Source organism: Triturus cristatus, chromosome 12 (assembly GCF_964204655.1).
Source record: "Triturus cristatus chromosome 12, aTriCri1.1, whole genome shotgun sequence".
NCBI lineage: Eukaryota > Metazoa > Chordata > Amphibia > Caudata > Salamandridae > Triturus > Triturus cristatus.
Window position 1 is genome coordinate 469,523,003 of NC_140595.1, and position 27,665 is coordinate 469,550,667.

Consider the following 27,665-nt stretch of genomic DNA (forward strand, 5'->3'; position numbering starts at 1 on the left):
CCACCACTTGGAGCGGTAAGTTGGGAAGTATGGGGTTGGTTAGGCACTGTCGGTTTGGGCACACAAGGCCGTTGGGCGTTGGTTGCAGGGGTGCCTTTTGGGGTCGGATCTTCTTACCAGCTCCGGGTCACGGTTAGGGGGGCCTTCTGGATTTAGGTTGCAGGTGTCGGCTTGAGGCATGTCAGGGGTCGCCGGATCTCTGGTCAAGATCGTTGGGGTGACATCCTCGTGATGTTTTTCCACTCTAGATTGGGCCGTGTTCGGCGGGTGCAAAGTGGGCTGGATTTGCAGTCTCTGGCTGCTGCCAGAGGTTGCAGTTGAACAAATCCGGTGTTCACGAGAGAAGCAGTCTTTGAAAGTGAAGGCAGGCAGGGCCTCCGGGGTTTTTGAGGTTGCTGGCTGCAGGACACAGTGGGATTTCGCTGGAGCAGGTTCGACGGAAGACAGGCCTGTAGGGCTGGGGCCAAGTCAGTGGGCGTCTTCCTCTTGTTAGCTGGCTGCACGGCTGTTCGGTCCTTTTCTTCTCGTTTCTGGATTTGAGGAAGCAAGGTTCAGGGTGCCCCCTAAATACTAGATTTAGGGGTGTTACAGGTAGGTAAAGGGCAGGGACCAATGGGTCCCTTCCCTGGGGTGAGTACACTCCCTATCGTGCCACCCTCCAGTGGGAGGGGGGCAGCAGCCTCTCTCGGGTTGGTTTGGTCGCCCCATCTTCAAGATATATTCTCTTAATGGCAGCACTGCACTTACAATGCCCAGGAATGGACTTGGACACTGTAGGGGTACAGGGCTCATGCACCTGTATTGTCACCACTGGCATAGTGCACCCAGCTAGAGGGGTGACTGATCTATGCCAGGGCAGGGGTTTGTAGGCATGGCACACAGGGATGTGTGCCATGTCAACTCTTCACTTTGTCCTGCACCAAGACATGCAGCTTGCAAAGGCAGTGTGTGAGTGAAAAGGTGCAGGGCCTCCAAGGGTGGCACAATAAGTGCTGCAGCCCTTAGAGGCCTTCCCTGGTCACAGGGCCCTGGGTACCTGTGGTACCATTTACCAGGGGCCTACCTGTGGCCAGGGATACGAATTGGGTTTAGGTTTCAGTGCAATTTTAGGGAAGGAACACAGGCCCCTGGGTACCTGATCAGCAGGAGCCCAGCGCACACTCAGTCAAAGAACATCAGCAATTCAGCAAAAAGTGGGGGCATACCATGCAAAGGTCTGAGCTCCACATCATCCTGTTGGAGTTTTGGGTGATTCTCTTGGCATTGGAAACCTTTCTTCCTTCAATCAGGGGAAGGCTGGTGCGGGTGTTCATGGACTATACCACCACCATCTGGTACTGGAACAAACAGGGCAGGATGGTTTTGTGGACCCTCTGTCAAAAGGCTCTGTATGTCTGGACAGGACTGGAATATCAGGGCATTTTTCCTGGTAGTTCAACATCTGGCAGGCTTTCTGAACACCAGAGGCGACAAACTGAGCTGAAGATGCCTAGCGGATCTCAAATGGCATCTTCATCCGGAGGTGGTGCAAGGTCTCTTTCAGCAGTGGGGAGAGACTTGGTTAGAACTGTTCCTCACCGCCGAGAAAGCTTGATGTCAGCAGTTTTGCATGCTGGAGTTTCCAAGGTGACTCTCACTCGGAGATGCGAGTGAGCTCTGACCACCTCAGCACCTTTCCACCAATACTACTTCTGACTAAAGTTCTCAAGAAGATTGGGAATGACCAGGCCTAAGTAATCCTTGTGTGTCTGGACTGGGCACGTCTGGTATCCCGAGCTGTTGATCATGACCGGTTGGTCCTCCAGACATGTTGCATCTTTGAGAGGATTTTCTGTCACAGCAACAGGGGTGAGTCATGTACCCAAACCTACGCACAACCACCTTCATGCATGGAGATTGATCGGCAAGAGCTGTCCACTTTTTTCCTACCTCCTGAAGTCCGTAATGGTATTCTGGCAACCAGGCGTCCTTCCACCAAGTTAGTATATGCCTGCCGTTAGGATACGTTTGTGTCATAGTGTGCTGCCCACAATGTTGACCCCCTATGTGCACCTTTATCCTCCTTTCTGCATCTTTATCCCATGTTCTCTTATTTGCTTTACCTTTAACCCGGCAGGACTCTGCTCTGGGCTCACTTAAAGGTTATCTCTCCTCCAACTCAACATTTTTAGGGTTTGCGGTCCAACCTTCTCTCTAAGTCACCTCTTGTGGCTAGATTCCTTATAGGCCTCAACCATATGTTTCCACCTGCGCCATTTATCATGCCTCAGTAAGATCTCAACCTCTCCTTTCTCATGTGTGCACCATTATAGCCTCTGCACAATTGCCCTCTTAGGTTATTGACCAACAAGACTGCCTTTTTAGTGGTCATAAGATTGCCCATGAGGGCCAGTGAATTGAAGACAATCTGCACACCCTCCTTATACCACCTTCTACCCACAAGCTAGTTCTCCAGTTACATGCCTCCTTCCTTCTGATTGTTCTGGTTTCCTTGCATGTAGGCCAGACCATCACCCTGTCCAACTTATTTGCACCTTCTCCTCCCTCCAAAGAGGAGAGACTCCACTGTCTAGACCCAAAAAAAGCCTTATCATTCTATCATGACCGCACAAAAGAATTTGGGGTGGACGATCAATGGTTAGTGGACTATGTAGAAGCTAAAAAAGGAAATGCGGTGCAGAAACGGATCATCTTGAGATGGATTGTTCTCTGCATTAAGATCTGTTATGCACTGGCCAAGAAGCAACCCCCTGAGGGCTTGCGGGCTCACTCCACCAGCGCCATGGTTGTGACCACTGCATTAGCGTGCAACTTCCCAGTTCTGTACATCTGTGAGGCAGTAACCAGGGCTTCATTGCACATGATAACCAAGCACTAGTTCCTTGACATTCAGGTCTGTCGTGACAAGCTCTTTGCCCATTCTGTCCTGTAGGACTTTGATTTAATAGGAATAGCAGTTCCACCTCCGGGGAGCTATTTCTTGGGTGTCTATTCAAAGGTAAGGTATCTGCAGCTAGAAGCCTCTGTCAGTTGAACAAGTTACTTACCTTCGATAGCCCCATATCTGGTAGGGATTCTATCTAGCTGCAGATTCCTTACTGACCCTTCCATCCTCCTGCAAACTAATTGCGATTAAAGGGACACCCCTTTTTAAGGCCCTAGATTGTAGCACCAGTGGTCTGTTCTCTTGTGTGTGTGCAACCGAATACCACCTGCCGGTGTGCAGGCATACTGCTCGAAAACCTCCCGGATCCAATCTGACACTTGGGGATATTCTAAGGTAAGGAATGTGCTGCCAGATAATCTCTACCAGATAACGCATTATGCAAGGTAAGTAACTTGTACTTTAATGCAATTATTAAGCCAATCTGCATTTTGGGCTATGCATGTCAATTGACCTCAGACCTCCTGCACCAAAGCAACAAAAAAATACACCTCCATGAAGGTATGCTACAAAACCCAATAAATGCCAAACATGTCCTAGATGAAATCTTTCAGCATTATGAGCTAAACGACTCCACGTGCAAAGATATATTTATGCTTTGGCATGCTATAAAAGCTTTGATTCAAAGCATGTTTACTTCTATAGCACCTATACTGACAAACATGTAGAAAGGAGGTGGTGTCCTGGAAAATAAACTAATAGTTCTTGAAACAAACCTCTTTCCATAGAATTCTTGATTAGTACTGAATAAAATTAGAGCACTGAAGTAGAGATAATACAATTCTTAGCAGGAAAGCATTATAATGATTAAACAAAATAAACCCCAGTTCAGACAATGTGTGATTTATATGGCTTTGTAGAATTAGCAAATTATCTCAACTGCAAACAGTCTAACAGCCAGCACAACTGCAGTCACTCTTTCATGCGATGCACTAGAAGGGGTTGAGGCTTTTATTTACCTGGGCAGTGTCCTAGACGAACAGGGCGGCACAAACACAGATGTCAAAGCAGGAATCTGCAAAGCAAGGGCTGTCTTCATTCTGCTAAAGAAGATCCAGAGCACCAAAAACCTAACGCTGCAAACCAAGATCTAGCTTTTAAACACTAATGTAAAATCGGTCCTTCTGTATGGAGCAGAAACTTGGATACCAACAGTGATGACTACCTACAAAATCCAGACCTTCTTCGACCCCTGTCTGAGGAAAATACTCCAAATTCGCTGACCAAACACCATTAGCAACAACTACCTATGGCTGCAGACTTTCCAACTCCCTGCTCATGAAAAGACACTTGGGCTGGACAGGTCACACCATCTGCAAGCCTGCATCAAAAACCACCAGGTCAGCCCTCACCTGGAACCCTTAAGGGAAAAGGAAAAGAGGAAGGCCATGAAACACTGGCGCCAAGGCCTCAAAGCTAACTGCAAAGTGTTTGGTTACATTTTGAGTCAGATTGAAAGAAAAGCCCAGGACAGAGACCGCTGGAGAGACCTGGTTGTGTGTATAAGCCACAGGAGGGTTAGTAGGCATAAGGAAGTATTTTAAAAGCCATTTCTTAATAAAAGTGACTGTTTGCCAACTATTTGTTTTATGAAGACGAGGCCATAATTGAAGCGATTTAGAGACTTCATACATTTCTTGATTAGGAGGATTCCTCTCCTACCTTATAGTATGTTGATGTGTCTTCTAATTCAACCTACATTGAAACGCAAAGCTAAAATGAAACTTTTAAAAACCACACTTAGGGGAATTGTTAAGGCCATCCAATTGGCTCGGACTACAAAATATTTGAACCCTTCTTTGCTCCCAATTTACTTGAGATTTTCAGTTATCTTCACAATAATAATAGACCAAAAGGCTCAAAGTCTGAGGCTACTATTTTTATAATACTCAAGGAAGGGAAAGACCCCTTGAAGTCAGTAAACAGTGGACCAAGTTCACTATTTAATTCAGCAGCAAAGTTAGTACTGTTGAACTGAAGAATCTTACTCAGACCAATTTTCTGGAGTGCAGGTTATTTGGTGATAATGCTACATACCGGGAAGCCTTTGATATGGTTATCCTGAGTCTTTTTTTCCTTACAGTTTGCTAATCCTGCCTTATTAAAGATGAGCGTACAATCAGTGTGTTCAGAAGTTCGAGGTTAGATTACTGAATACATTTGACAAAGCTAAATTTACTTAATGTGATGGAATGATAATGTTAGATTTGAACCTTCTGGGATGAAAATGCCTTGTGTCATGGTTCTACAGAAGCAGAAAAGATTTATTTAACTTAAAAATGAATTGAATCTGCCAATATGTGAGCTTTCTAAAGTTAAAACTAATAAAGCAAATGTTTCCAGTTTATTAATGATAATTAAGATCAAGTGGAATGTCTGTCAATTCATGATTTCTGCTACAACCGTGGCACATATACAGTAATACCCCTTCATATCTAAAATATCTTCTACAGTTGCTAATTCCGGATCCAGCCATCTGGATATTATACTATCCTTTATGACCTTCCAATAAAATGGACAGGATGATTTAATCCACAATGATTCCAATTATGCATATATTGAAGATGTCTGGAATGGCTACTTGATGAGCATTCACTTTTTCTCTTTTTGTTTTAACACAAATTACACCCAAACTTTTCCTACTTGCCTTGGCCCACACACCAGTTCTTCTGATCTGGCCGTATCTAATTATAACATCCTTTTGCTGGATCTGTGATTGGCATGAGCAATGGCCACCATTGGTGCAACAGTATATATGATCTCAAACCTAATCTCAAAGGATAGGCCTTTATTGTGGTGTTTGATAAATCCCTGCAGTCATTTAAGCCTTTGAAAATATCTCTATTTTTATACACTTCAAGCTTATAGGATGCTTCATCAGAATGACATTTTGTAGTCACTGCTAAATGTATACTTAGCATGCTCATATCAGTGGGGCTGGGTCTACAACATTTAATCTGTTACACACTTCTGTTCTCTCTCTCTCTCCTTTATTTATCTCTCCCTTTTTTGTCTTGTTTAATGTTAGAGGGTTTCTTGCTCCTACACAGAATATAGGAATATAAAATGTTGCCTTCGACACTTTCCACCATAGTCTGTGTGTCATAGTAGTCTTGCTCTAGTCACATCAAATGTTACATCTGATGTAGATGGTAGTTATATTGTACTATGTTTTTGTTTACTACTTTATTTGATTGTGATATGGGAGAAAAAAACCTAATGAAAGCTTTGGAAAAATAATGAAAACCTATAGGGTAATTCTGGTTCTCAGTATTGGTAACATATTTTTCATTCTCTATTTTAATGGTATCATCTTTTTCTAAATGTCAATTTCAGGAGCTTATCCGAAATCAGTTTTGTGGACCAAATTTCACAGAATCCTACTGTTGGCCTTCAATAGTTCATGGTTGTGATACTCTTGTAATATCGCCTCAAGGGAAAAATCCTATGAATTACATTCCTCCAGTTCTTACATATTTGCAATTTTCATCTGCAGCATGCAAGACACTGCCGTCTAGAAATGGGGTAAGTGGAAAACAAATTGCGCACTCAGCATGGTTACATTTATGTAAAAAGCACTTATTCAGAGAAGGTTGTGTGACACTATAGGAATCGACTCCAAAGAATTGTGACATTCAGTGCACCAAGGAACGAAATGGGATTTGAGACAAAAATATATATATATATTTATTTTTACAATTATTCGTCATAATCCCAGATGAACTTCACATCTTGAGGCTACCAGTAGCAAATTTCTCAATTGTGACGCTCACATTCTAGGAGCCTTCTCTGACTCCCTTACCAGAATATAAATCTCACACAGAGAAGAGCTAAAATAAGGGATTGTTCTGTTCCCCAGATTAAGGGACAGGGAGATACTAAAAATTCTCCATCTATCCAGTTATCCCTAAGCATCAAACCACCATGGGAGGAAGCATATGGATCCCTGTTTCCACCAGTAGTTAGCTCTATGCAAACCCTCGAGGTGCGCCCCGCAACTTGCGAGAGGCGCCTTAAATGGCGCAGAGTGATGCTCGATGAAGAGAAAGTCCTGCTGATTGGGTCAATACTGCACGCAGCACAAGTTAAGCTGATCAAGCTAACCAACCATGAGGCTGCTTGCGGCAAGGTTCTGTCAGTTTTTCAAGGTACCATTAAAGAGTTAGGAAGCATATTTCGAGTACATGGTAAAGGTGGGCCTCCGAGAAGAGGGGCTAAGCGTTCTTTTAAGGATGGTTGGTACACACAAAACTGTAGGAGGAAGAAGTCCGCCCTAATCATGGCCATCAAAAGCAGGATCATACCAAAGATCCAGTCGGCCAGGAAGGAGTACAGGATTTGTGTAACAAATGCTAAAAAGGTCTGGGAGGAACAGTACTGACTGGCATTACGGGAGGCTTCCTTAAAACGTGACTCAGCCTCTTTCTGGGACATAATTAGAACTAAAAACATACCAGCCCACGAGCTTTTGACATGTAATATTACTAGTGCGGTCTGGTTTGAGCATTTTTCCAAACTTTACTCTTCCCGGCCCGAGGATGAGGGGAACCTCTTCTTCAAAGGGGTTTCCTCCTCCACGGACACACTGAGCACTAACCCTTTTACCGAAGGGGAAGTGCTCAATGCTATTAAGTTTATTGTCCCTCAGAAGGCAGCTGGCCCGGTTGGCATTCCTGGCGATGTCCTCAGGCTAGATCCATCTGGATGGGGGAAGCTCCTTTCCACTTTAATCAATGCCATTGCTAATGGTGCTTCGGTCCCCGAATCTTGGAAAGGGGCCGAGTTTGTCCCGATCTTCAAAAAGGGCGGTAGAGATGACCCAGCCAACTACCGCCCAATTAGTCTGATCGATTCGTCCCAGAAGGTGGCTGGGAAAGTGATTTTGGAGAGGATTCTATCTTGGGCGAACGAAAATAACATCCTCTCTGACTATCAGGCAGGCTTTAGGGTTGGGACAGGCACCATAGAACAGGTTTTCAGACTGTTCCTTATTTACTGGAAGGTTGTCTTTCTTGGAAAGGGTAGTCTCTACCTTGCTTTTATAGACCTAAAAACAGCATTTGACCTTGTCCCCGGTGACACTCTGTGGGGCGTTTTGGCTAATATGAATATTCCGCCCTACTTGCTGGCTTTACTAATAAAACTCCACGAGGGAAATTATGCACAAGTACGGTGGGGCCCACAGGGACAGAAAACAGAGAGAATCCCAGTGAACAGGGGTGTCCGCCAGGGGTGTGTTCTTGCCCCTACCCTTTTATCACTCTTTGTGAACGGTGTAGTGGATCATCTGATGAAAGCTCCCTCTGATGCGCCATCCCTGGCGGGCGAACGTATTCCAACTCTCCTGTTTGCTGATGACACTCTTTTGTTGTCCAAATCACCTATGGGTCTACAAACTCTCCTCGATAGTTTCCAAGCCTTTTGTAACGGTAGAGGCCTTATTATAAACACCACCAAAACAAAATACCTAATATTGAATCCTCCTAAAAAATTAGAGCTGCCCCAAGTCCTGAATGCGGCTACCCTTGAAAGGGGAAAAGAATTTGATTACCTGGGTATTCGCATTTCAGATACTATGCGTTGGTCACCCCACTTACAAAAGATGCTCCTAACTCATAAGAGGATCACTGGTGCCCTCCTCAGGGAACACCGTTCTTCCACGTCCAGGCCAATAGCCCCAGCCCTGGACATATACAAAGCAAAAGGCGTGAGCTCGGCACTCTATGGCGCCGAGCTATGGGGCTTGAATAATATTGACGAGCTTGCCAAGTCCGACTCTAGTTTCTATAAAGAACTGATGGCACTACCTCAGAGCACTCCTGTAGTGCCCCTACTAATGGATTTAGGGTGCCACGCGATGAAAGACTTGGCAAAAGTACGCCCTCTGCTCCTATGGGCTCGGCTCTGGCGAACTCCCGAGCTAGCCAAGTATGCGGAGGGACTATCTGAAATATTGTCTATGCCTTGCTGGCACAAAATTAAATGGCTGAAAGACGTAAAGGGCTTGCTATATGACCTTGGCCTTAAAGACGCCTGGGTGAATAGTACCTCGCCCCCGAAAGCTGAGCTGAAGAAACTATATTGGAGTTGGGTTACTGCAAAAAGGAACTCCAGCCCATATGGTGGCAGAAGCACCATTGAGTTCCTAAAGCTTAAAGATGAAGTGCGCTATGAGCCTTACCTCGATACTATCCAGAAGCCTTACGATCAAGCCCTTTACTTTAAGTTTAGGGTTGGCACTCTTCCGGTGCGTGAGCTGACCGCACGCTGGAAACCACCTTCTCAGACACCACCATTTTGTCCCTTTTGCAAGACTAAAGTTGAGTCAATCGCACATGTTTTATGTGCATGTCCTGATTATAAAATTCCAAGGTCCTATTGGCTCAAACCTTTGTGTAGAGACTTGGGCACGCGAAACCATCTCATAGCCTTGCGCATTCTCAAATCAGACACACGATCTTTATATGTTTGCGCTGTATCGAAATTTTTGAGGTGGTCTTGGCTTATAAGATCTAAAGCCCTTGTAGCCCTCAATTAAGCAGCCTGACTATCTTATCGTCTGTTTGTATTTCCCTTTTAAATTGTCTTATTTATTCTGTTTTCATGTATCTTTTATCTCTTGCTTGTTCTGGAAATATGACGATATTGCATTTTCATGGCTTGTCTCCTGATTTTGCGTATTTTGTTCATGTTATATATGTATGTGCTTTTATGATATGTTTTATCGAAATAAAGCTTATTTCACTTCACTTCACTACTAAAAATTCTCCATCTACCCTCAGTGGGATAGTATGTCTCTTGTACAACCCTACCAAAGTCAAAATGAGAAAAGACAAAAAAATAAAAAAAGACAAAAAAATAATCAGGGAAGGCAAAGAATGTCTCAATACTGCCCTCACACACTTTGCAGTGTCATGCTTCATCATAGGGCCACATCATACATCCAGGTGCAGACCAACACACTGGATGGAGCACAAGTTTTTTTATATGAAGAATAGTGGTGAGAGTAGAGTAAATGCGAAGAAACACCAAACAAAATGCAAAGGCGTAACACAACTGAAAGGAAGAACGTATATTCCCCTTACAGACGGGACCAAAAAAGTGCTGATACAAATAGTTAAAACTCCCTAGTGGTCAACATTCGATTTTTTTATTTTTGTTAACCACTGGCAGGATTAAAAGTTGAGATCTGGGGTATTCAGGGAAGGTAACAACCCTTCTATCCCCACTGCAAATACCAACATGTTTCTGCCAGCTTTTTTTGTGCCCAACCAGGTCACTCTGGCTTTCTTCAGGGTGTTGGTCCCTAGTCTATGGTCTTCACCCCTATTCGGGTGTTTTTACCTTTTTATTTTATGCGTTAGACAATGTCCAATTCTCGCGGACTCTGGAAATTTCCAAGAGGAATCATATTTCTAAAAAAGAGGAAAAGAGGAAAAGAGAAAAAGGAAGCAAAACCTATAGTTATCATGCTAACCGACTCTTTTTTTTGTTCCTCTTTATACATTTTAAGTTTTTTTGTCTTCCTCCATTTGTCATTAAAACACATGTATTTTATCATTGCAGCCCTATCTTCCATGCACACACATACGTTTTGTTGGAAAACACCACACCACGAAAGAACACAGACACCCCCAGTTGAAGTGAATTTAAAAACGAGCCTCCAATCCGCTCATATGTTCAAAGAATAAAGATCTTAATCATACTCCCACAAAAATCTGTGACACTGTGTTATGATGTTATCAAGAAAGTGGTACCTGTAACCTTAATCCCATGAAACGCACACCTCAAGCCTGAGCCGATAGTCTTATGGCTCAATTTTACTCACAAGAGTTCACGAGTACTTCTCTGAACCCGGGAACTTAGTGTGGCTGTGCTCTTGTCGTTACACTCTAGAGTAGAATAATACATAGGAGAGAGGTGTTGATTAGATAGTATACAATGATTTTCCATATACACATGCCTCTCGTTATTCTCCTAAGACTCAAACACACTGGCCTGGAGAGAATAAATCTCTCGAATTGTTTTCCATCTAACGGAGTTTCAAGATCTCCCAGTGTGACAAAAATTAGGAAAGATCTTAGTTACTAGAGTCTACAAATGTACCTCAATATATCTAACTCCCGCTACACCTCTACTTACTACTCCAAAGAGACACTGTCTCCAAAAGCCTCACACTGGTCCTCTGCTGATCGTGATCTTTTACTGCTTCCTTCCTTATAAAGAGCCTCGCAGTATTTGAATCACCCATTCCGGTCACGTGAGCGCATCTCGCGTTTGGCACTGCAATTCATGGGCATAGAAAGAGTACCAAGCTTGTCTCACAACGTAGGAGATGGCCAAATTGGCGGCCATTTTGTAAGATGCATTTTCTTAATGCTGAACAACCTCAAATGTATATTAACGTAAGAATATACTTTTATTGACTCGTCAAAACCCTAAGGAATTTAGTTGTTATTAAGTGGCCACTTACTGTTAAATCCCCGATGAGGATTGCACTTTGCAATCCCTGTGTATCTACAAAATCGAAATTTTTATATGGGAAAAGGGGAAAAGAAAAGAAAACTGCAGGGAAACTACAAACTATTTAATCTTGTTATAATATCTTATGTCTTTATTTCTTTGTGATTCCATGTAGTTGGAACCAGGGGATGCAATCATTGAGTCCCTTTACACTAGTCTTCAGCCTATCCACCCAACGTTGTTCTCTTACTAGGAGGAAATTGGCAGTGTCGCTCGTGTTTGGTGGGATAAAGGGTTTGTCCAATTCAGTCCACCTCAACTCTCTCTCGCTGTGTTTAAATTCCTTAAAGTGAGCTGTCAGCTTGGTATTTATTTTACCACAACGTATTGTGCTCATATGTTCCAATATGCGGGTTTTAACTCTCCAAGTTGTCATACCCACATATTGAATATCGCAAGGACATTTAATTAGGTAGATGAGATTTTCTGTATTACATGTGGTATGTTGTCTCAGTTCCCATGGGCAGTTCAGCCCAATGTCTACACTTTTCCCATTTATTGACAGAGGACAAGCCCTGCAATAACCACATGAATAGTGGTCTACTACCGGTGGTAAAAGCTGATTCTGGTTCTGGTTATTTTCAAGGTTCGTCTGTGTCCTGGGACGTGTACTCACAATTTAGTCCTTACTGCTCGCACTTTACTTAAAAGAAAAAAGAGGAGAAGGTTGATCTAATCCATTTACATTCAGAATTCGCCAATTCTTTTGTATGATTTTTTTCAACTGATTTGATACTGTATTAAATGTCGTCACACAAATGCTCCTTTCTACAGTCTCTCTTTCATTGGTCTCCAATAACGCTTCCTTGTCACAGTTTCTCGCTCGTTTCTGAGCTTTCTTTATAACCTGTTCAGGATAGCCTCTGTTTCTGAGCTTCTCACTCAAACCATCCGCTTCCTTTTTGTAGTCTGTGATCAAGGAGCAGTTCCTTCGAAGTCGAAGGAACTGCCCATAGGGCAAGATTTCCCTGAGTGAACGGGGATGGAAGCTATGGAAAGATAGCAAATTATTTCCATCTGTCTGTTTGTGATGGACACTGCTAATTAGTGCTCCATTTTCTGCTCTAATGTTTAGATCTAAAAAGGGAAGTGAGTCATTAGTTGTCATGCCCGTAAAATATAGGAACGGGTTCCTTTGATTGAGCCATGCCAAAAAACTCTGGGCAGAGTCTCTACTACCTCTCCAGATGATAAAAACATCGTCTATATACCTACGCCAAATCCTAATATAATTCAAAAAAGGGTTGGCCGGTGAGAAGGTAGTTTCCTCTTCAAATTTAGAAACATATAGGCAGGCTAGACTGGGGGCACATAAACTCCCCATGGAAGTATCATGGGTTTGTAGGTAAAATTGTAATTCAAATTTGAAGACATTTTTAGTGAGTGCTAACTCCAACAGACTGAGAATAAATGCTCGAGGAGTCTGAAAATCCCAATCTTCTGCGAAGAGAATGTTTTCAATCACCCTCAGTGTTTCTCGTTGGGGGATATTAGTGTACAGCGACTCTATGTCGAGCCCGATCATAAGGTCACTGTTTTGATCAAATTCCATGTTCTTAATAAGGTTAAGTACTTCACCTGTGTCTTTTAGATAGGCTGGCATCTTCTGAACAATGGGACGCAAAAAGAAATCACAAAATTTAGATATTGGCTCCAAGATCGAGTTGATCCCCAAGACAATCGGATGACCAGGAGGGGGACGTGTGGGTTTGTGCACTTTTGGCAAAGTGTAAAAGTATGGCACCGTAGAATGTTGGTTACACAAAAACAATGCCTCCTTCTGACTGATCCAATCATTAGTGACAGCTTCTTCTACAAGCGAGGTGATCTTCTGGTGGATCATCGTTTAGAGTTGTATAATTCCTTCTGTCACTTAACAGGTGTAAACATTCTTCATTGTAGATGTCGAGATCTTGGATCACAATTGCACCGCCTTTGTCGGCGGGTTTAATAATCAATGACAAGTCATCCCTTAACGCATTAAGAGCTAGATTCTCCATAGTGGATAGATTAAAAAAAGGTTTGTCTTTTTTAGTTGTTGTTAATAAATCCACCTCTCTCAAAACCGACAGCTCAAACACTTCCACTTCAGGAGGTAACTGGCTCAAAGAAGGAACAAAGGTGGACCTACTTCTAAACCCCGTGTCATCTTCTCTTTCAGTAGTATTCCTCCCTTCAAAAAATATTTTTAATTGTACATTTCGAAAGAAACCAGCTAGTTCACATTTCAATTTGAAAGCATCTGGTTGGTTTGTAGGTACGAAGCCAAGGCCTTTTGACAACACCCTCTCCTGTATCGGTGTCAATGTCTTGCTACTTAGATTCATAACGAAGTGTGATCACTGCTGGTGCTCGGTTCCCCTTCCCGGGCCATGCTGCGAGTTATCCTCGGATTCATATCCTCCCACTGTACTCTCTGTGTTCTCTGTGTTTTCTGTCTCCCCTGCCTCTCTCTAAAAAAGGCGGACATTCTTTGGAGAAGAACTGGGGAGGGCCCATCTGAAGGTTCATAGGAGGCCATCCAAATCCCATTTGAGGTCCTGGCTGATAAGGGCGCATGTAACCCCTCGACCATTCCCTACCCCTATATCTGGGTCTGTAATCACCATCACTGCTCTCACTTCCTGAGCTTGAGGTCTGTATTCTGTCGCGTCGACTTCCTTTGTGTGTTTAAATTATCTTTTGTTTTTGCATAGTCATCATTAATGTACGGATATACTTTCTCCCTGGAGAACTTAAGATCTTTTTGTAACTTTTGTACTTTAGAATTCACCAGGTAGTCCTTATATTTGTTTACGACTTTATTTGTCTCCTCCAGTTTCTTTTTAAAAACTGAGATTTGAATCTGGGTTCTCAGATTATCTTCACTAGTTTGAATTTTAATCAGAAGCTCATCAGAGATTTTTTTGGCTGTATCTATGATCAAAATAAGCCAATCTCTAGAGCATCTCCACGCAATCAACGACCAATTCGTTCTGAATGAAGCATCCTCCAAAAAGATTAGAGGCTCGTTGACTACAAGGAGACCCCCCCCCGGGGCAGAATTCGCTCTAAGATATTCAGTGAGGATAGCCCCATGTAAAATGGTCTTTACTTGTGTCCTTTTTAACTCAGTCAAAGACTCCCATCCCTCCACCTGTGTGAGTGCCTGTGTGAGTGTGGCATCCCCCAAAAGAGAAGGGCATGCTAAATTCTCTTCCAGGGGATCCTCATCAATAGTCATAAGCATTAGAATATTCCTGCCCATGTGCGGGATCCCGGAAACAGTATAGTTAGAGGCATATGAGCTGCAGATTGTACACTTAGCATAGATCGCCATCTGGTGTTGGGCCCGGATGTTTGCAGTTTGTTTTTCTTCTTGGACAGTCTTTGGAAGTCACGAGTTTGGTGACTCCTCCTTCGGTCCGTACTGCGCATGGGCTTCGGCTCCATCCTCAGATTGTTTTTTTCCGCCATCGGGCTCGGATGTGATACTTCGTGCTCCGGCTTCGAACTTCTACGGTTCCAGCCTCGACGGAAAATCCTCGATTCTTCGAGTTCCTTCATCATCTTCATCTCTCGAAGCGGCACTTTCTCCATCCCGTACATCGACACCGGCCTTCGGGCCCTCCGCGACTCCGGTCCCGGCCGATGGAAAGGACTCCGTTCAAAAAGTGCCCAAAATGTGGGTCTAAATTTCCCCACACCGACCTCCATCAGGTGTGTAACCTTTGCCTCTCTCCGGAACACGAGGCCAGAGACTGCCCCGCCTGCAAGTCTTTTCGATCGAAGAAGACCATCCGAGATCGAAGAGCTCGACGCACCATGGCGCACTCATCCTCTGCAGCTCCACCGGACATCTTCGGAGACGACGCCGAAGCTTCGGGGCAAACACACACCGAGCAGGAGGAAGACGTCGTCAGCGCTTCCGAGGCCGACGACTCCGACGTGGAGGACATTACACCAGCGCAGCGGGCCGTGAGTACTATGCCCCCTCCCACCCCCACGCCGAAAACCAAAGAGACTCAGGTTACTCCCTCGCCTGCCGGCCTGGGCAAAACCAAAACCAAAACTTCGATCACCCCACCTTCGGGCCCGGTGTCGAAGCTCCCAAAGTCTCATGGCAGCTCGGGATCGAGCCAGCCAACACCCGGTGCCGAAAAACAGCATCCGGCACCGAAGACTGCAAAATCCAGCTCGACTCCGAAACCACCGGTGCCGAAGCCTGGACACTCGGTGCCGACCAAACACAAACACAAATCCGTCGGCACCGATGCTCCGGCGCCGAAACATCATTCGACGCCGAAACACCCGGAGACCTCAAAAAAGCATGGCGTACACAGACCATCGAAACCCCCGGTTCCGAAATCACCGGTGCCGACAGACGACTCGACACCATTGGCTCTGTTTACACCAGACCCTTTACAAAAGACTTTGTCCAAAGATCCAAAGACTGGACTATTGACTTTAACTACCAAGAAAAGACGCCTTGATGCTCCGGCTCCTCCTCCTCCACCCAAAAGGAAGGACTCTGCTACTTCTCCCCTCAGAGTGCCCTCCCCACCACCGCCTCCCCTACCCCCTCCACCTCCTCCACCGCCTCCACCTCACAGGTCTCCGCCACCTGTACCTCACTACGATCCGACCCCATCCCCAGATCCGGATGATGGGGATCCGGACAATTACCCGGCGGACGCCCCAATGGATCCCACTCCACCAGGGACCCCAGATCCATGGGAGGATTACAATAACCCTGATATACCCAATGTACCTCAGGACGACCTATACCCATCAAGACCGTCCCCTCCAGAGGACTCCTTAGGGTTTCACCATTTAGTGCAGAGAGCAGCACACTACCACGGGGTGGACATGCACAGTGAACCAGTAGAAGAAGACTTCCTACTGGATACATTTGATATACAAGACAAATCCACTTCCATTTTACCCATGCTTAAGGGTGTCACCAAGCACGCTACAGAGGTGTTCAAAGACCCTGTCAGAGCCAGAGTACTGAACCCTAGAATAGAGAAGAAGTATAAGGCAGCACCCACAGACCCTGCTTACATCAAGGGCCCTGCTCCCCTAGATTCCCTAGTTGTCTCCACAGCTAGAAAGCGGGCTAACTCCCAATCCTCAGGAGATGCCCCACCGCCAGACAAAGAATCTAAACTTCTGGACGCGTCTGGTAAACGCACCGCCTCCCAAGCTGCAAACATGTGGCGCATTGCAAACACACAAGCACTGCTTGCGCGATATGATAGAGCACACTATGACGAACTAGAGGCTCTTATGCAGCACCTTCCAGAAAAATACAAGCACAAGGCTCATGACCTGATACAGGAGGGTAAACTAATTACAAACACCTCCATTAAGTGTGCCCTCGATGCAGCCGACACTGCTTCTAGGGCCATAAATACCAGTGTCCTGCTCCGCCGCCACGCCTGGCTCAGGATCTCAGGGTTCAAGCCTGAAGTCCAGGCATCCATACTCAATCACCCCTTTGACCAGGAAACACTCTTTGGGCCAAAGGTAGACGAAGCGCTCGAAAAGATGAAGAAAGACACAGACACAGCAAAGTCTATGGGGGCACTCCAAACACAAGCCTCCAAACGTTCCTTTCGACGCTCGTCCTTTCGTGGCACAGGCAGAGGCTCCTCCACCGATAACGCCTCTACCTCCTACAAGTCCCCTCCTCAAAATACCTTTTCAAAGGGCAATCAGAGAGGTGGTTACAGGGGTAACAACAATAAGGGCAGGGGCAAAACCAACCACACCCGTTCTGCCACACCCCCCGCACAATGACTCCCCTCCGCTCCCCCCAGACCACTCCACTCCGGTCGGGGGCAGACTACAAAACTTTATCCACGTATGGGAGTCCATAACATCGGACAAATGGGTGACCCAAATCATTCGGTCAGGGTACTGTCTCGAACTAACATCTACCCCACCCAATATCCCACCAAGGCACCGTCCAATGTCTCAAGAACATTCCACACTGCTCAAACAAGAGGTACTCTCACTCCTCCAAAAGCACGCTATAGAGCAGGTCCCCGTCAATCAACAAAATCTAGGGGTCTACTCCCTATATTTCTTAATACCAAAGAAAGACGGGACCCTTAGACCCATTCTCGACCTCCGGCCTCTAAATGCCTACATACATTCAGACCATTTTCACATGGTCACCCTACAGCAAGTCCTCCCACTCCTCTGCCAGGGAGACTTTCTCACAACCTTGGATCTGAAAGACGCATACTTTCACATTCCAATACACCCCTCTCACAGGAAATACCTCAGGTTCGTGGTGGACGGGCAACATTACCAATTCACGGTTCTCCCCTTCGGGGTCACCACCGCACCACGGGTGTTTACCAAATGCCTAGCAGTAGTAGCAGCACACCTCAGACGTCAACACATTCACGTCTTCCCTTACCTGGACGACTGGCTGATAAAAGCCGTGTCCTACGACCAATGTGTGCAACATACAAACAGCACCATCCAACTGCTCCACCAGCTAGGCTTCACGGTGAACTACCAAAAGTCCCACCTCATACCATCTCACACAAAGCAATATCTCGGGGCCACTATAGACACCTCCAAGGGTATTGCCTATCCAAACTCAGCCAGAATCACAAGCATTCAAGCCTTACGCAAAACATTCCTTCCTCAACACTCTCTTCCAGCAAGAGTGTTTATGAAGCTCATAGGAATGATGGCGTCTTGCATCTTCATAGTGCCCCATGCAAGACTCCACATGCGTCCACTTCAAGAGTGTCTAGCACAACAGTGGAACCAGGCCCAGGGTCAGCTGACGGATCTGGTGTTGGTGGACGGCCGCACACATCACTCTCTGCAGTGGTGGAACACCACAAACCTTTCCAAAGGACGGCCGTTCCTGGACCCGGTTCCTCAGGTGACTCTAACAGCGGACGCATCGCTCTCCGGCTGGGGAGCGCACCTTCTACACCTCACCATGCAAGGTCTATGGACGCCACAGCAAAAATCGCTCCACATCAACCATCTGGAGCTCTTGGCGATCTTTCTAGCCCTAAAATCTTTCCAAAAACAGATTTCGGGCAAAGCAGTCCTCATTCGCACAGACAATATGACTGCAATGTATTATATCCAAAAACAGGGGGGGCACACTCTCCCCAGCTCTCCCGCTTAGCCCAGAGCATATGGAGATGGGCAATTCCTCAAAACCTCTTTCTCCTGGCACAGCACGTTCCAGGCGTACAAAACACCATGGCAGATCTGCTCAGCAGACAAACGCAACAACTACACGAATGGGAACTGCATCCACAAGTTCTTCACCCATTCTTCCAACAATGGGGGCATCCTCAGATAGACCTCTTCGCCACCCACGAAAACAAAAAATGCCCAAGCTTCGCCGCCAGATACCCACACCCATTGTCCAAGGGCAATGTGATATGGATGAACTGGTCAGGCAGATTTGCATACGCCTTTCCACCTCTCCCACTAATTCCATTAGTGGTCAGGAAGCTACAACAGCACTCCCTCACACTCATTCTGGTAGCTCCGACGTGGGCCAGGCAGCCGTGGTACACCACGCTACTACAACTGTCAGTGGTACCACATCAAAAACTACATCTATCCCCATGCCTCCTAACCCAGAACCATGGAGAAATCAGGCACCCGGACCCAGCTCAGCTCAACCTGGCGATCTGGCTCCTGAAATCCTAGAATTCGGATACCTTAACCTTCCCCCTGATTGCATGAACATCATCATGGAAGCCAGACGTCCTACCACTAGAGCATGCTATGCCGCAAAGTGGAAAAGATTTGTAATTTACTGCCGTGACAATACAATCAACCCTCTAGATGCATCCATACAGCACATCATATGCTATCTGCTCCATCTTCACAGGTGTAACCTGGCATATTCATCCATACGCCTACACCTAGCAGCGATCGCTGCTTATCTACAAAACAGACAGCATTTATCACTCTTCAGAGTGCCCGCTATTAAAGCCTTCATGGAAGGCCTTAAACGCGTAATTCCTCCCAGGGCACCACCTTCCCCTGTATGGAATCTAAATTTAGTTCTTACACGACTAATGGGTCCGCCCTTCGAACCAATGCACAAATGTGAGCTACAGTTTCTCACCTGGAAAACAGCTTTCCTTGTAGCGATCACTTCCCTTAGAAGGGTTGGTGAAATACAAGCGTTCACCATACAGGAACCCTACATACAAATGCATCACAGCAAGGTCATACTTCGCACAAATCCGAAGTTTCTGCCCAAAGTCATTTCCCCCTTCCACCTCAATCAATCAGTGGAATTACCTGTCTTCTTTTCGCAACCCCAATCTGTTGCAGAAAGGGCCTTACACACACTTGATGTGAAAAGGGCGTTGCTATACTACATACAAAGAACGCAACCCTTCAGGAAGACTAAACAATTGTTCGTTTCCTTCTCTCCACCACATAAAGGCAACCCCATTTCTAAATCAGGGATAGCTAGGTGGATTGTAAAATGCATACAAATTTGCTATCAAAAGGCAAAGAGAACATTATCTGTTCCTCCTAGAGCCCACTCTACAAGAAAGTTAGGGGCTTCTATGGCTTTTCTAGGGAACATACCCTTAGATGACATCTGCAAAGCAGCCACATGGTCTACACCGCACACCTTCACAAAACACTACTGTGTAGATGTGCATTCCAAGCAGCAAGCTAGGGTGGGCCAGGCTGTACTAAAGACACTTTTTCAAACAGCTGCAACGGATACCGGTGGTCGCCGCTAAGGTTGGGTACTGCTATGTAATCTATGCTAAGTGTACAATCTGCAGCTCATATGCCTCGAACGGAATATGCTACTTACCAGTATGCATCTGTTCTTGGCATGTAGAGCTGCAGAGTTGTACACGCCCACCCGCCTCCCCGGCTACCTGTATCCATTCCAGTACATCTTATTTAGATACAACACATGGGTTTCTCACTGTTATTACTACGCTCCATCATTTCCCTGTTGGCGAAAAACAATCTGAGGATGGAGCCGAAGCCCATGCGCAGTACGGACCGAAGGAGGAGTCACCAAACTCGTGACTTCCAAAGACTGTCCAAGAAGAAAAACAAACTGCAAACATCCGGGCCCAACACCAGATGGCGATCTATGCTAAGTGTACAACTCTGCAGCTCTACATGCCAAGAACAGATGCATACTGGTAAGTAGCATATTCCTTATATGTGCCCCACATATATATATCCATACATATATACCTATATGTATACACAAGCAATTGCAGCCCATAAACCCTAGAGCTGAACCATGCTGTAAGTAATTTCCACTACACATAAGAAAATAGCATTATAAACATGAGAAACAACATTATAACTTGTTTGGAAACTGTTTTAATGCTTAGAAAACAGCAGAAATTCTTAGAAAACACTGAAAGCATAGGAAGCTCCCAGGCTGCATTGCAAATACCCAGTCTAAAAAGACTGAAAAGCTAACTCATAGCTGCATAGCAAAAAACTGACACCGTGCCTTTAAGGCACACCTGACCCCCACCTTCCCATCATGCCTCAAGGGTGGCAGTTAGGTCAGTTGTTCTTTCCGGCTCCTTCTGGAAGGATCCTGGCAACAGAGCTCCACTTTTTTCTGAGTTTGTCAGAAAATATTGTCTGTTTTTCAACTGTTTTTTCCCTTACTTCGACGTTTTACATCTAAGTCAGTAAGAGGCTGCCTTTTTTAGGCATTTTTGGGCATTTTTTCCAACTTAAAATGCCTTCTCTTTTCGATCCTTGCCCTGCTTGTGGCAAGAAGAAGGCCAGGACTGACTCTCATAGGGTCTGTATCCTGTGTCTACCGGAGGATCATGATTCCAGGACATGTACTCACTGCCAGAGCCTGTCCAAAAGAACTTTGAAGGACAGAGAGCGAATTCGCATTTATGGCCTGGCACAACCATCCAGAGGCCGATCTCCGGTGAGGAAGGGCTCTAAGAGGCCTAGAGATTCATCTAGAAGCAAGTCCTCTCGTCCTTCCGTCTCAGCGTCGGGCTCGGCGCTGAGAAAAGATGTTCCGGTAGGTCGTGTTTCCAAAAAGAGACTTTCGACAGCGGGCTCGCCGTCGAGAGCAGGTACGTCGTCGACGTCGAAGTCCAGACCGCCATCGTCAACTCGGCGACGATCGGCGTCGAGATCTAGAGCCTCTCCGCCATCGTCAACCCGGTGACGTTCGGCGTCGAGAGACACCACCCCTCCGCCGACGTCAACCCGGCGACGATCGGCGTCGAGGAGCAGGGAACCTCCGCCGTCGTCAACCAGGCGACGATCGGCGTCGAGGAGCAGGGAACCTCCGCCGTCGTCAACCAGGCGACGATCGGCGTCGATGGGCAGAGAACCTCCGCCGTCGCCAGCCCAGCGGCGATCGGCGTCGAGGAGCAGGGAACCTCCGCCGTCGACATCTCGACGTCGATCGGCGTCGAGGAGCATGGACCCTCCGCCGTCGTCAACCAGGCGACGACCGGCGTCGAGGAGTGTCACCCCTCAGTCGTCGAGGGCACGATCCCCTCTGTCGTCGAGGCTCCATCGGCGTTCGACGTCGAGACAGCAGGATCCTCCGCCGTAGTCATCCAAGCGGCGTTCTGCGTCGAGGTTGGCATCCGCGTCGACGTCGAGAGTGGCAGCATCTCCGCCGGCGTCCCCGCGGCGTTTGGCGTCGAGGGAGAGAGGGCCTCCGTCTGACAGCGGGGCATCTTTTGGTTTTAGAGCCCGGGTGGCCCTAGTAATGGGCAGATTTATTTTCAGAGCCAGATCGCTCCAACGCCCCGCAGTATTGGTTATAGAGCCAGGTGGCTCCAACACTCCGCAGATTTGTTTTAGAGCCCAGATGGCTCCAACCAAGGGGACACAATTGTTTACAGGGCCAGAGGGGCCTGTATCTTGTCCCCAGTGCTTGGGGACATGCTCCTTTCTAGAGCCAGATGGCTCCAATGTGGGGCATATTTGTTTAAGGGCCACTGAGAGCCCATGCCTCAGTTGCATTTGATTATTTACAGCTGCACAGCAATTAGCGCCAGCTGCACCGTTTAGGTGCACAATTCTTTGGGGGCGCATCTTGTGAAGTTAGGAGTGAGATGCACTCCTTTGCCCAATACTTTCCCAGCTGCCCAGCAAGTAGTGGGAGCTGCAACGTTTAGGTCTGCGCATATTGCGCACCCTTGACTTTCGCTGCTTTGGCAGCGCGCTCTGACATTTGGGACATAGGGCATTTGAGCCCCTGTTTGAGATGGCCAGTTGACCAGGGGGGCTGTTGGGATTGTAGGGCGCCAGGCCCTAATGTGATGTGGTGCTAGGAAATGTAATGTATGTAGTATGATTACGCACCCTGTTATACCTCTAACTGTGGTTTATAATTATGAGTATTTTTGGCATATTCTGGTTTATGCTAGTGAGATTGTTGCTCTGTGTGATTTACTCCCCTAAGGTGAGTTATACTTAGGAGGTTAGGGCCCAATGTGTTTAGACTTGTGAGATGATTGCGTAATGTGTTTATCCTGGTGAGGTTGGCGCAGAATATAATTCTCGCCTGATATACTTTACATGATATGATTTATGTTACAGGATGATGCTGAGTATAGTGTGCCAGTAATTACTGGTTGTGTTCTACGTTGATTATATGTCTACATTTATTATCTTTACGAAGTGATGATTCTGACAGTGGTCCACGTGGCCCTGTCATGTGTATATAATCCCCTGTAAATATTGCCCAGTGCCAGTTGGCACAGTGTATATTGTGTGATTACCATCTAATGTGTTTTATGATAATACAAAGGCTATTTTTGATATAACCTTGTGTGGAGTGCCTTTTGTGGTGTGCCTAGTATGTTGTTGCTGTGTGTTGTGCAAATGATTTACACATCGCCACTGAGATAAGCCTAACTGCTCGTGCCAAGCTACCAAGGGGGGTGAGCAGTGGTTATCTTTGGCGTGTAACTCCCTTGCCCTGACTAGAGTGGTGGTCTCTGCCTGGCTTTGGCGCAAGCCTTAGCCAACCAGAGATCCCATTTCTAACAGAGGTCTACTACTGGGCGGAACAACTAGCCCCATTAAATGAATGGCTACATGCACCGGGAGATCTCCCCACCTACAGATTGGAGAGGGAAACCATGGCCGGACGCACCTGCCTACACTATTTTTATGGTGGCAGAGGTAAATGAAGACTTCTCCCGGCCACCTTAGCCACAATAGAGGCATGGGGGAAGGCAACGAAGACATTGGGGTGGGACCGGAAACTCACTAAACAAACACCTCTTGGCATTGCTCTTTACTAACAGAAATACGGAAGCTACGAGGCTTTGGAGGGTGGGACGATATAGGTATCTCCACCTTAGGGGATATTATGGTTAAGGGCAAACTTAAAAGTTTCGATACCCTTCAACCAGACTTTGCATTACAGACCTCCCAGTTCCTAAATCAGGCATGCATGGCAAGCAGAGAACATAGATGATTCCCCACTGCCGTACTATGCACCACTGGAGGGGAGACTGCTCCAGGAGCACATTCCTACCAAGGCAGTGTCACTTACATACCGAACCCTCATTAATAATGCCCTGGACAGATTGGGCTAGCTACAATCTGCCTGGGAGGGGTACTTGGGCACACTTGAAACGATAGACTGGGAGGCAGCCTTAATGCACTGTAGGGAGGTGGCGATTAAATCACGCCTTCGCCTCATTCAATACAAAATACTCCAAAGAGGTTATTATGACCGAGCCAGATTACATAAAATAGGATGAGCAAGTTCCCCCACCTGTCAGAGATGTGGACATGGGGAGGGCCACTTTTACCACAACATTTTGGACTGCACTATAATACAGCTCTATTGGGGGAGGATATTGCAGGAATTGAGTAAAGTACTGGAGGTTGATATACCCTCGGACCCTAAATTGATACTGTTGGGATTCCCGGGCGACGTAGACCTGAGCGGACTGCAAATACTCTTTACAGCATTAGCACTGGTGGTGGCGAAGAGGGAAGTGGCAAGAATGTGGGGGGCCGTCAATGCAGCACTACGAGAGTGGAGAGCCGGGATGGACATGTATATGGCAGCAAAAAGGGTCCCCCTATAAGGTGAGGGGATGCCCGAGGAAATTTCACAGGATATGGGGTAAATGGAGGAAATACTATGGTTTTGATGACACAGTGGGTAAGGACTAGCCAGGTCCCAGACCGATGTTCCTCTCGGGCAAAACGACCTGTAATTGACCCTTGGCTCCTAAAGGACAGAGAGACCCCATGGAACCACGATACAACCGTATAGGGTTTGCACTGATGCCTATTTAAATGGCCCGCCGTGGCTATAAAATTGTGCTATCTGATGTATGGATTACTAATGTACGACGCTGCATGACTGTACAGGATTTTGTTATGGTTTGTTTTTCTGTGTTTTAAAAAAAAAAAGCATAATAAAAATATTACAAAAATAATAATAATCCACGATGTCAATAATCCATAAATCAATGCAGTCTGGCAACCTGAGGTAGCATAGAGAGCCTTTTTCCTGTCACATTGGGTGTCCAGCAACCAAACCAGGGATAGGCCACCAACCCAGCGGTTGTAATAAAGTGTCTAAAACATGCGGCACAACAATGCCTGCACAGGGTCCAAGAGCGGCACACTCAACCTCTGGATGGCGTTCAAAGCACCCTTCTCCAACTCCTACCTCGCCTATAAGCTGATTTTCATGCTAGGCTATGATTCGGAGAGGGCGCCTGTGTGATCCGTCCCAGGCCAGTCTATTTTAGTTGCAGGGGGACCAAAAACCAAAGGGGGATTGACAAGGGTGGTGGTGGAAAGGATGTAAGGTCTGCTCAACTCAGGATGCCCCGGTCATGATAGGGATTTATAGGCGCACCCTCTTCTGCGAGCTTCATCATGGATGTGGCTCGTAAATCAAAATTGGAGCCTGCTGTGCTTTCCTCCTCAGTAGGTGGAACCCCAGGACTGCTAGTAATATAACAGGGGCAGAATTGTTGAACGAAAACAGTATTTCCCCCCCATAAAATGTTTATCTGGACATGGAGCTCACTGCTACAGACCCATTGAGAAGTGTACCAGAAATTCGGTCCAGTGAAATTGCATATTTATGATGAATACTTCTAACTGCTGATTGTTTATCTTGTGAATACCCCTAGGTGCCATACTAGATCAGGAGATTTTTTTCTCAGCAGTTCTCACATGCACCGTTGGGTGTCTTTGTGCAGCTCCGCATGGATTCATTCCACCTTGCAAGTGATGTTGGACCACAATATAACTGCAACCTCCACTTATCAACGTCCGTTGCTTTCTCTTCATGCCTTCCGCCACAGATCTGTAGCTTGATCCCTCAGTTTATGGTTCCAGACCTTATCCAGTGTGCAAGTTACATGTTTTTTCAAATATTATTTGAGAGAATTTGCTTGCAACGTTATTGAAGTAGTGCTCCCGCCAGTGAGTAGGTGCTCCTCTCACAGACTTTTACAGTATTTGACATTGGTAACCTTGGGATAAAGGAACAGGCGAGGATGCACACCATAGTTTGTTTATCTTTATGAACTAGAGTTATAAAACCAAATGTTAAGTGTGCTCACTGGCAACATTGTTACAAGTTACATGATTTTCCTGCCTAATCAACCGGTTTCAAATGCTGCAAGGATTGTCACAAACTGATGTCAATGAAGAACTCTCACAAGGTCTGTCTATGGTGTCTTGGCTCCTCGCATGACTCGAAATTGTGCAACAAATGCTCTTGGATGAATCAGAAGGACACCCGGAACTGCAAGGCCAAACTCTACTTCTCTGAGCACCACAAGAAGGCTCAAAAGTCCCGCTTTGATTCGAAATAGAGTATGTAGACCTGTTCTCAGCCTGAGACCATTCCAGAGATACTAGTATTCTCCCTACTTCACAACTGGATATTGGATGTGGGCTTGCCACAGCCCTTTGCAGATCATTTCTAGATGACAGTGCATCTAATATCTTTGGTGTTCTCAATCATTGTGCCAAAGACACGCCTGACTCCTTTACTTAGCTTGCAGTTCATAAAAGTAGTTATGGGTATGGTGCAATTTGGAGCCTTCCTTCCTTATCGAGTCTAGGACGTTTGGGCTACGAATCCGATTTTTCAGCTTCAGTCCTGGGTCTCATTGGAGACTTCTTGGACTCCTGACCTCCCGCATCCTGCTGGTGAACTATGCTAAGATGCACATGCGGGCTGCGCATTGGCATCTGAAGTCTCAGTGGGCTCAGTACTTAAGGAACCTTTCTGATTCCATCCATTTTTCAAACGAGACAGCAAAAGACTTGCAGTGGTCACTGCTCGGCCACAAGTGGACTGGTGGCAGACCCCTCTTCCTATACCACCCAGTGATTAGCCATTATGAATGCGTCACTGTTGGGTTGAGAAGATCAAAGGACTCTGGTCTTCAGTGGAGACCCATCTCCACATCAGTCTATTGATCAGGGCCATTTGGTTAGAATTGAAGGCGTTCCTGATTCAGGTGCTCATGGACAACACCACCACCGTATGATACTGCAACAAGCAGGGCTGAGACTTGGGTCCTGTCCCAGTAGGCCCTGCACCTCTGGAACTGGTAGAGTCTCCAGGCGTTCTGTCTGACCGTGAGCCACTTGGCATGTTCTCTAAATGCCAGAGCAGACAAATTCTGTTTACTAGGCCTGGTGGATTATGAATGACCGCTCCATTCAGAGGGGGTGGAGGGAGAGTCCTGTCAAAATCTTTACCACCACATGAATGTGCAGTGTCAATACTTTTGTACATTGGAGTGCGCAAGAAGGCTCTCTGAGACACATTCTGCCTAGAGGGGAGCCCAGGACTCCTAAAAGCCTTCCCACCGCTGCCTCTCATATCAAGAGTTCTGAAGATCAGGTGTGATTTGGCCGAAATCATCCTAGTGGCTCGAGCCTGGTGCAGAGGAGTGTGGTACCCAGAACTTCTGGCCATGAGCATCTGTCCTCCAAACAGGCTGCCACATCGGGAGGATCTTCTGTCTCAGCAGCATGGCACGGTCCTGCACCCAGGCTTGTGCAATCTACACTTCCCTGAATGGAGATTGAGTTGCAGCAGTTGATTGCGTTTGGTTGCCCTCTGAAGTAGTTGGTCATTTTAGCAAGTGGATGTCCATCAACAAAATCTGTTTATGCTGGATGCTGTGACTAGTTTGTTTCTTGCTGTAATTCCTGCCACACAGACCAA

The 27,665-nt window shown here is 46.3% G+C and overlaps 1 protein-coding gene across 8 annotated transcripts in view; it reads left to right on the forward strand.

The window, feature by feature from the left end:
- Positions 1 to 27,665, forward strand: part of TDRD12 (tudor domain containing 12) — a 3,486,095-nt gene that overhangs the window by 1,342,873 nt on the left and 2,115,557 nt on the right. For all 8 annotated transcript variants that reach the window (XM_085639447.1, XM_085639446.1, XM_085639448.1 and 5 more), the window contains one exon: positions 6,281 to 6,469. In XM_085639447.1, the coding sequence (XP_085495573.1) occupies positions 6,281 to 6,469 (189 nt within the window). The remainder of the gene's footprint in view (positions 1 to 6,280; positions 6,470 to 27,665) is intronic.